The sequence below is a fragment of the Mauremys reevesii genome, linkage group 9, assembly GCF_016161935.1.
Source record: "Mauremys reevesii isolate NIE-2019 linkage group 9, ASM1616193v1, whole genome shotgun sequence".
NCBI classification, from domain to species: Eukaryota; Metazoa; Chordata; order Testudines; family Geoemydidae; genus Mauremys; species Mauremys reevesii.
This window is the reverse complement of record NC_052631.1, coordinates 6662035-6671821: the sequence shown is the minus strand read 5'-3', so window position 1 is coordinate 6671821 and position 9787 is coordinate 6662035. Positions and strand designations below refer to the sequence as shown.

At 68.9% G+C, this 9787-nt stretch overlaps 1 protein-coding gene across 1 annotated transcript; it reads right to left on the bottom strand.

Annotated features, from left to right (window-relative positions):
• Positions 1-579: 579 nt before the first annotated feature.
• Positions 580-8879, bottom strand: LOC120372046 (intestinal-type alkaline phosphatase-like). The gene is made up of 11 exons (XM_039488740.1): positions 8810-8879; positions 6047-6163; positions 5507-5622; positions 4712-4886; positions 4192-4364; positions 3532-3666; positions 2642-2714; positions 2367-2501; positions 1710-1901; positions 1117-1233; positions 580-848 (listed from the first exon to the last, which is right to left on the bottom strand). The coding sequence occupies exons 1-11, from the start codon at positions 8877-8879 to the stop codon at positions 580-582; spliced, it is 1572 nt and encodes a 523-aa protein (XP_039344674.1).
• Between the last annotated feature and the right edge of the window lie 908 nt (positions 8880-9787).

The window sequence follows — 9787 nt, the reverse complement described above, 5'->3', positions numbered from 1 at the left end:
GCATCCCTTAGAGTCCATCCACCCCACACACAGCGCCCCTAGAGTCCTGCCCCCACAGAGTGCCCCTGAGTCCTTCCCCCTCCACACAGCACCCCTGGAGCTCATTCCCCAGCATCCCTTGGAGCCCATCCCGCCCACAGCACCCCTAGAGTCCCCACACACACACACTGCCCCTGGAGTCCTTCCCCTCCATAGAGCATCCCTAGAGTCCATTGCACCCCACACACACAGCGCCCCTGCCCCCGGCAGTCACCTGGAATCCCTGCCCCCTCCGCACACACAACACCCCCTGCAGTGCCCCCCCCCCAGTTTCTTCCACTCAGAAAGCAGCAGGCCATTTGGTCACTGGAATCTCTTTGTTCCAAGCAGGCGACAATCCCCCCTCCCCGGGCTGTGTCCAAGCGCTGGGGCCCCACAGCTCAGCCGGGCGGGGTCTGCTGCCCGCTCCCCCTGCCCAGCGGTTTGGTGCCACTCACACAGACCACCCCCCGCGGCGGGAGCGGACGGGCTGTCGCCCCCTTGTGGCTGCAGCCAGCCCAGCCCAGCGCTGCAGGCATGGGGGGGCTGCGGGGGGTGGGGCTAGTTGAGCAGTGGCAGGAGGAGGGAGCCCAGCAGCAGGGGCAGCAGGGGCAGGAGGCCGGAGCCGGCGCTGGCAGAGTTCTGGTGCAGACAGTCCGTGTAGGGCTCCAGGCAGGCGGCGTAGGCCATGACGTGGGCGACGTAGGTCTGCTCCTGCACCCCGTGGAAGAGGTGGGCCATGGGCCCCTTGGCCAGGATGGCCACGTCCTCGCCACCGTGCGTTTCCGAGCTCAGGGGCACGGCCGCCTGCTGCAGGTACCCTGTCTCCTCTGGGGGCGGGGCAAACAGAGCGTAAGGGCCCCGTGAGTCACTGCCCCCCCCCATTTCCTGCTCCCTGGGGTGGGGGGCGCTGGTATCTGGGCAGAGCCCATGCCGGCCCGTGCTGTACAGTCAGCACCACCGGCTGGCAGCAGCCCTGGGGGCGTAGCTGGAAACGCCAGCTCTGCGCTGGGCACAGGGGGTGAAGTCTGGCAGGGAGGGACCCCTGCGCCCCCCCCAGTCAGCATCCCCCTCCCACGCCACGGCGCGGCCCCTTACCACTCTGGGAGCTGTTGACGTCGGGCCGGCCCGTGGCACTGATCTGGTAGCCGGGCCCGTTCCCGTAGAGGATGGACGTGTATGACTTGTTGTCCGTGGCCAGTTTGGGAGCCAAGCCTGGGGGGAGGGAGAGCCGAGCGAGAGATGAGGCCCAAGCCGGGGCGTCCCAGAGCGGCGTGAAGCCACCGTGCCCTGGGAGGTCCCCGGGGTGTCGGGCGATACCCCCCAAGGGCAGCGCAGCCAGCAGGGGGCTGGGCACAGGAGCGGGTGGATCTGCCACTCCACAGTCCTGCAGGTCCTTGGGCAGGGGCAACATGGGCATCCCAGTTCCAAGGGACCCCTAGGCCCAATCCCTGCCCTGCCATGGGGCAGAGGGCTCAGATGACCCGTATCCCTCAGCCGCCTGGGTACCTCCACTCAGCTGTGCCGCGAGCAGAGCTCGAACGCATGGCCCATCGTGCACCGAGCAGCAGCCTCCGGCGCGTGCAGCCCCCAGCACAGAGCAGGAGCAGCCTCAGCCCGTCCAGGGGGGCCAGGCACGTGTGGGCCCAAAGCCCCGGTCCTGGGGTCGAGCCCCAGCCATGGGGTCGTACCGAAGATGGAGCTGCCGCGCAGCGTGTAGCCGCCGAAGCTGAAGACGTGCGAGTGGTCAGCTGTCACCACGGTGAGGGTCTCGGCTTCCCTCGTCAGCTCGCCCGCCCTCTGGATGGCGCGGTCGAACTCCACGGCTTCCGTCAGCGCCTGCTGGGCGACGCCGTCGTGGTGCCCGTGGTCAATCCTGCCTCGTGGGGAGAGACCCGGCAGGCGTTAGCCGCGGGGGGGGGCGTCTTGGGGGCCTCAAATGCAGCTTCCCCCCCACCCCACCCTGCTGTACGATCACCCTGGGGTGATTCGGCCTGTAAGAGGCACCTGTGGACAGCACCCCCTAGGGATGGGGGTGGTGATGGGCGGCCTCCGGCCCCCTCAGGCTGTGGCAAGACCTCTCCCTCTGCGCTCCCCAAGCAGGCTCTGGCTCCTCAGTGTGAGCAGAGCACACGGTGACGGGCTGCAGGGGGCCCAGGCAGGTGCCACAGTCACCCAGTGCTCCTGCCCCTCAACCTGGGACGCCGGGCAGCTCCTGGCCCCCCTCCCACCTGCTCCCCCTGCCACGAGCCCAGGCTGGGGGGCGCAGGGAACGCCCAGCCCTGGGCCCCTCTGCACCCCGAGGCGAGGGCAGCCGCACCCCAGGGCCTGCCCCAAGCCCCACTTATCTTCCACAAAGAGGTAGAAGCCCCGGGGGTTCCTGCTGAGGATCTGGATGGCCGCCTGCGTCATCTCGGTGAGGGACGGGTCCAGGGTCGAGTCCCGCTGGAGCTCGTACTTCAGGTCGCCAGGCTCAAAGAGGCCTGAAGGGGGAACAGAGACGAGATGGGAGCGCGCGCTGGGGAACCAGGCTGCAATGGCCATGGGGGCCGGGAGCCGGACATGCCACCCTGAGCAGCTGGAGGAGGGGGCAGAGGCTGCCCTGGGGGGAGGGGCCCATTACCCATCAGATGCGTCACGGACGTGTCACTGGCAGCGCTGAGCAGGGCCGTCCTGTCCCACACGTACCTGGCGCCCTAGGGAACGAACCCGAGAGCTGGTCAATGGGTGCCCAGGCAGGGCTGCGTGTGCCACCATCCCAGCACATGCACATCGCCAGCGGAGCCCCTGCCCAGCCCTGCCGTCGGCACCCACCAGCCCCGCGCCCGGGGGGCCCTGCCCGGCCCTCCCGTCGGGCACCCACCAGTCCCGCGCCCAGGGGGCCCTGCCCGGCCTTCCCATCCACACCCACCAGCCCCGCGCCCGGGAGACCCTGGCCGGCCCTCCCGTCTGCACCCACCAGCCCGCGCCCGGGGCCCTGCCCAGCCCTCCCATCCGCACCCACCCAGCCCCGCGCCCGGGAACCTGCCCGGCCCTCCCGTCCGGCACCCACCAGCCCGCGCCGGGGCCCTGCCCGGCCCTCCCGTCCGCACGCACCAGCCCGCGCCGGGAACCTGCCCAACCTTCCCGTCCGCACGCACCAGCCCCACAGCTGGGGCCCTGCCCGGCCCTCCCGTCGGGCACCCACCAGCCCCGCGCCCGGGGGGCCCTGCCCGGCCTTCCCGTCCGCACCCACCAGCCCCGCGCCCGGGGGGCCCTGCCCGGCCTTCCCGTCCGCACCCACCAGCCCCGCACCCAGGGGGCCCTGCCCGGCCCTCCCGTCCGCACGCACCAGCCCCACAGCTGGGGGCCCTGCATTGCCAGCTAGGTCCCAGCCTCCCCCTCCACGAAGATGGCCACGGCTGCACTGATCTGAGCTGCTGTCCAATGTGGGGAGCGAACTGTGATGACCAACCCCAGCCCCGCGAAGGCACCCAGCCCCCCAGCTGCCTCCCGCCCCGATGCACCAGTCACCTGCTTAGACTCCAGCCACAGGGTGATGAGGTTCTTGTTGTCTTTGCGCATCCCATTCTGGGCGGTGTTGCTGGGGTACTCGGGGTCCGGGGTCCCCGCGGGGGTCATGTACTTCCGCCCGCCCCCCAGGATCACCTGGCCAGGAGATGGACAGAGACGGCACGCTCCACCAGCCCCTCTAAACCCTGGGCGAGGGCTGAGAGGGCCTGAGCTCCCCTCGGCCTCCACCCTGCCCCACACCAGCCAGGGTCCCCTCGGGGGTTCCCCATGGGGCCTGACCAGTGTCTGGGGGCTGACGGCTGGGTGTAGCGGGCGGGGGGGGGAGCTCACAGACGCTCTGCCCTTCCCCTGCCTAAGGGGGACGCCCGTCTGTGGGGCCGAGGGGAGCTCAGGCCCCATGGCCAGGCTGTTCCTGGCCCCTTGCGCGGAGAGTGGGCAGTGCAGCGCCCAGGGAGGAAGAAGGTGGCCTGGCTGCCTCCTCTCCTCCATCCTGCCAGTGGCGGGCACACAGGGCAGTGGGGAACCAGCCAGCCACATCTCCCCTCAGGAACCGGGCCCAGGTGGGCACATGCTGCATTGCTGAGGGGGGGCATTCGGGGCAGGGGGCGGCTGTGTGGGGCAGCGGTTGCCCAGTGATGCTCATGGGGCGCAGCCACTCACGGTGAAGTCGACGTTGTGGACAAGCTGCCAGGCGATGTCCTTGCAGTTCTCCTGCACGGCAGCAGCCGGCATGCTGGCGTCGGCGTACCAGTCCCTGTTCACCACATGGGCGTAGGTCCCCGCGGGCGAGGCGTGCTGCACCCGCGTCGTGGTCACGATCCCCACCGACTTCCCTGCCAGGGACAGCCAGACACTGAGCACTAACCGCCCGCCCCTGTACCGTCCCTGCAGACACGGCTACACCCGGGGGGCCGGACACTGGAGATACCCAGCCCATCTGCCAGCCTCGTCGCAGGTGGGCTAACCCACTGCCTGGCACTGGAGCCAGGACTCGAACACAGACCCTCCCTGCTGCCACAGCTGGGGGTCCCTGGCTGGCGCTGAGCTGGGAAGCCCTCCTGCCGTTTGGGCCGTGCCCACAGGCCTGTCGGCAGCCTCTGAGCAATGCCAGCGCTGCACCCCACATCCCCCAGGCTGCTGGAGCCCACTGGCTCCCTGCCCCCCACTCCCGGCCCCTTACCCGCTCGCTGGGCTCTCTGCAGCACGGACACGACCTCGTTGCCCAGCGTGGTGTTGCACTGGGAGTACCTGGCGGCAGCGCTCACCCCGATGGTCTGGTAGTTGGCCTTCACCCCGCACAGGTAGGCCGTGGCGGTGCCCGCGCTGTCCGGCACCTGCCGGTCCACGTTGTAGGTCTGCAAAGCCCACGGGCGAGCCGTTAGACGGGGGGCTCCAGGGAATGGGGAGGGGACCCCCACCCCCAGACCTGGGCTCAGTACTTCCCGGGCACTCGGGGGGCCCACGGGCCATATGGGAAAGTGCTCCCAGCCCGCCCGGCTGTGGGGTCCCGGCCCGCCTGGCTATGGGTGTTCCGGCCCGCCCGGCTGTGGGGTCTCGGGCCGCCGGCTGTGGGGGGTCCCTCTTGCCAATGCCTCCCGTCCCTTCCCTGCCCCAGCCTTTCAGGGAGACAATTGTGGGGCCCAGAAAAATCAGCCTCCACCTCCTCCGGCTGGGCATGGATTTGGGAATCCCTCTCCACAGCCACTCCCGTCCCCTCCCCACCCCCAGGGTCTGCCCCAGCCTTTTGCCAGTGAGTGGGGGAAGGGGCCCCGGGCTGGGGGGCTGCACCCCGCCCAGTCCCGCTGAGCAGCAGGGGCCCTGGGGTCTCCCCCAGGAGGAGCTGCCCACGGTGCGCAAGCCAGAGCCGTGCATCACTCCCTGCTGGGGCGTCCGTGCCCGAGGCCCTGGCGGCACCAGGCGGGGTGGTGGCAGCAGCTCCGGGGTGACAGGCCGCGCCCGAGGGTGAAGACGGCACCTTGGAGAGCGCCACATAGGGGAAGGCGTCCATGGCGAGCGGCATCTCGGGGCTCAGCTGCCCGTGCAGCTGCCCCTTGAGGATCCGTGTGGCGGTGATGGTTGGGACCCCCATTCCTGGGCAGGGAGAGAGACCGAGCTCATCAGAGCCGGGCACCACCATGGGCCCCCCCTCCCCACCCACGTGTCGCCTCCCAGCCCCCGGGACGGTCCCAGCGCCACCCATGTGCCCGCACCCAGCCCCCTGCAGTCACAGGACAGTGCTTCCCCTCCCTCCGCCCCCGCCCCCCAGCAAGCCATCAGCGCCGCATCAGAGCACCGAACCGTGACCCAGGCCAGGGGAGCCCGGCTCGGGGGGGGGCTGCTTCCACCTGTGAGCCAGCGCCCCTGGGGCAGGGTGAGGGGCGGCTGGGTTCCCACAACCCAGCGAGGATGGGGAGGAGCCCAGAGGTGCCCTCTAGCCAGACCCCCGCCCCGCCCCCCGCAGGGCAGCTGGTGAGGATGCCGGCGCGGGGGGTGGGGGGATGTTCCTCCGACTCACCGTCCCCGAGGAAGAGGATCAGGTTCTTGGCCTGATAATTCATGGGCTGGAGTTTGAGGGTCGCTTTGATGGCCTCCGCTGCCTGCTGGTTCCAGAACGCGGGGTTCTCCTCCTCCACTTTGGGGAGACACGGGGGGGGGGGCAACAGAGACAGGGGAGGGGGGTAAATCCTGGCAGCAGCCAGCTTTACCCACCACTCGTGGCTGTTGAGAATGGCCCAGCCCACAATGGGGCCCTTACACCAGGGCACATGCCGAGCCGGGCACGGCCACGCAACAGCTGCAAACCAGTGCAGGAGCCGGACGTGGCACCTCCCAGCCGGAGCCAGGGCCTGGCTGGCACCTCCCCACAGGAGGCAGCGGCAGCCCCCACTCTCCCAGGAGCCAGCTCCCCCCACCGGGCGGGGGGCCCAGGAGCGTAGCATTTCCACAGGGCAGGGGCCGGCCAGACGAGGCTGCCGAGGCCTTAGGGGCCAAACTGCCCACAACAGCTCCTGAGCGTGACGTTATCACCCCAACTCAGCAGCACTCACAGTGCTGGGGGGTCCCAGACAGGACCCGTCGTGGTACCTGGGACCCCTGGGGAGGCCCCCGCCCTCTGGCTGAGCAGGACACTGGGATGATTTGCTCACAGAAAGAGCAATTTTTGCACAATTATTTTGCACAGGAAAATCTGGATTTTTCCCCCCGTTTCCAATTGTTTCCCATTGATTGTTGGTGCTGGGTGGGTTTGGCCCAGCTGAGATGCTGTGTGTTAATTTCCCGTTCCCTCCCCTGGGCTGGGGTCCTGGGAGGACTACATCTCCCACAATGCAACGCAGAGTCCCACTGATTGAGCCGCATGGTGCATCATGGGAGGTGTAGTCTGCCCGGGGTACCTGGCCTGTAGAGTGAATTGGGGCCTCAAGCACCACACCTTCAGCTCCCAGGAGGCAATGCCACACCATGCAACAATGCCAGTCAGTGTTGGTCTGGCTCCAAGCAAAGCTGGCCTTGGAGCCGGGTTTTGCAGAATTTCCTTGCTGGGATTTTAACTTTTTGCCCCCCATTTGGCACCAAACCGAATGCAGGGAGGTGGGAATCCGACCAGGCCAACTTGGCCTTAGCTCGGTCCAGCCCTTGGCAAATGGTCCAGAGGATGCGGGGGTTGACGGGGGGGGCTCCCTCTTAGCACGTCTCAGCCCTTAGAGCCCAGCCTCGTTCCCAGGGGCTGGGAGTTTGTTCAGGGTGCCCAGCTAAGGAGCTGGGAGGAGGGTGTCCAGGAACTGGGAGGTCTGTTTGGGGTGCATGGCCGGGGAGGGAGCTGGGGGGAAGGTGGGGGAAGGAGCCAGCAGCTGGACGGGAGGCCCTGGCTAAGCTGTCTGGGGAGCTTGTGGGGACGGCCGCAGCTGGGAGCAGGGTGCAGGAGCCCTTACAAGAAATCTGAGGTGGTGCCGTTAGATGCCACCAGCTGGCGCATGAGCAGCCCTGGCTGCACTGCTTGGTCCTGGCGCCTGGCTCCCGGACCCAGCTGGACCCCTCACACCGGGGCGAAGGGGGGGGGTTGGTAGTATGTTTATGCCCGTGTGTGCCTCAGTTTCCCCCTGTGTTTGCAGTGCTGTGTGCAGCTAGTGAAGGGTTAAACAGCTGTTCCAGGGCTGGCGGCGGGCTGTGTGAGCACCATGGTGCTGGTGGAGTGCATGAAGGATGCATTAAAGACTGGCTGAAACCAACCCAGCTCAATGGAGGCAAAGCCAAGGGGAGCCCCACTGGCCGGGACGTTCACATCTAGCAATCCCCATCCCAGAGGCAGGCGCTTCCCCCAGCGCCGGGCCGGGAAGCAGAGGGACGGGGAAGTTAGCAAGCAGCCGGGTTGCGAGCTGGCCTTTGCACTCCCAACTCCACCCCGGCATTCAGGGCTACGGCCTGGCGAGCGCCCAGACGGCTCGACTGCAGCGTGGCTCGAGGGCGCACTGGCCTGGCACTGCCCTGCCTGGACGCCCTCTAACCCTCGCCCCTCAGTGCCAGCTGGAGGACTCTCAGCGGCTGGGTACCCAGGAACCAGTACATGGTTTGCCAAGGAGATGCTGCCTGGGAGCTCGGCGCCCCGACACGCACAGTCAGACAGGGGCTGGCTGGCCTGGGTTCCCCACAGGGAGCCATGGAGCACTGGGCCCCGAAGGGCCAGTTCTGGAGTCGTGGGGCCCCCAGTCCTGCCCCCGTGGAACTGCGGGGTCCTTGGGGTCCAGCCCACTGCACGGGACTCTCCCACAGGACTGGTCAGACCCAGTGGATCCGTGACACGGCTCCTCTCCTGGGGGCAGAATCCCGGTGCCCGGCAGAGGGGGATGGAGGGGGGCGTCCCCAGGAGGTGAATCCATCTCCCTTCTCCCCCCACTCCTGACAGCCCAGTTAACCCTTTCTGAGCTGCATGATGGCAAACACTGCTGAGACGCACTCAGCCAGCCGCCAACGCCCCCGCCCGCGTCACCGGGGAATCCTTGCGCCTCCCCCCAGTCCCAGCAGCCGGGCCCCCCAAGGGGCCTGGGCCAGGCGGGGGTTTGACTCACTACAGGCCTTGGAGCCCTGCGTTAGTGCCCCTTGCTCAGCGCCCACCCCGGGATCCCGGGCCAGCCATGGCGTGTGCAGCGCCAGGCAGTGCCTCCCCTGAGCAGCCTGGGTGAGCTCTGCCACGCGTCAGCCGGGTCCCTCGCGCCTTCCCGCAGCCACGCCCGGCGCGTGGCCTCAGCCCCAGTGTGTGTGTGTGTGGGGGAGGCTGGTTTACCTGGGATGATGGCACTGGCACAGGACAGCCAGGCCCCGAGGCAGAGCAGGACGGGCGCAGGGAGCCGCATGGCTGGGACGGGAGCAGCGGGGCAGCTGAGCGGTGCCTGGGACAGGCTGTGCCCGGGCCTGCGGTAATAGCCCCGTTCTCCAGGGGACTTTGGCCCCAGACTTGCTCCCTAACCCCATTAGCATACGTGGGTACAGCCCCTGGAGGGACTTTGCAGCCCACGGGCACGAGGCCCTGCCGAGGGGCAGCCCGCCTGGCACAGCTGCTGCGGGTTCAAGGCCAGGCAGCCCCAACCCTGGGCCCAGGCTGCCTGCTGGCAGCACTTTGCATAACTGCTAACGAGGAGGGAGGAGAGGCACGTATCTTATCCTCTTGTCTCCAGATAACCCTATCAGCCATAGGAGCCAAGTCCCTGGCTCGGGCAGGGTCCGAGGGCAGGGCTTGGGCCCATGCCAAGATCAGCGCCTGCCCGCACGCCCGGCCCTTAGACCCCCACCCTGCTCCTTGGCAGCTGTGCAGCGAGCCCTGCCCCCGCCCCTGTCCCTGCCCCTGCCCTGCCAACCCCAGCCCCCACCCTGCCCTGCATCCACGCCCACCCTGCCCAAACCCCGTCCCTGCCCCAGCCCCAGCCCCACCCTGGCCACCCCCCTGCCCTGCATCCATGCCCACCCTGCCCAAACCCCCACCCTGCTCGTACCCCCGCCCCCGCCCACCCTGCCCAAACCCCATCCCTGCCCCAGCCCCGCGTCTGCCTCCACCCTGCCCACGCCCCTGTCCCAGCCCTGCATCCACGCCCACCCTGCCCGCGCCCCGGCCCCTGCCCTGCCCAACCCCAGCCCCACCCTGCCTGGGCCCCTGCCCTGCATCCACGCCCACCCTGCCCGCGCCCCTGCCCCTGCCCTGCCCAACCCCAGCCCCCACCCTGCCCTGCCTCCATGTCCACCCTGCCCAAACCCCTGCCCCCACCCT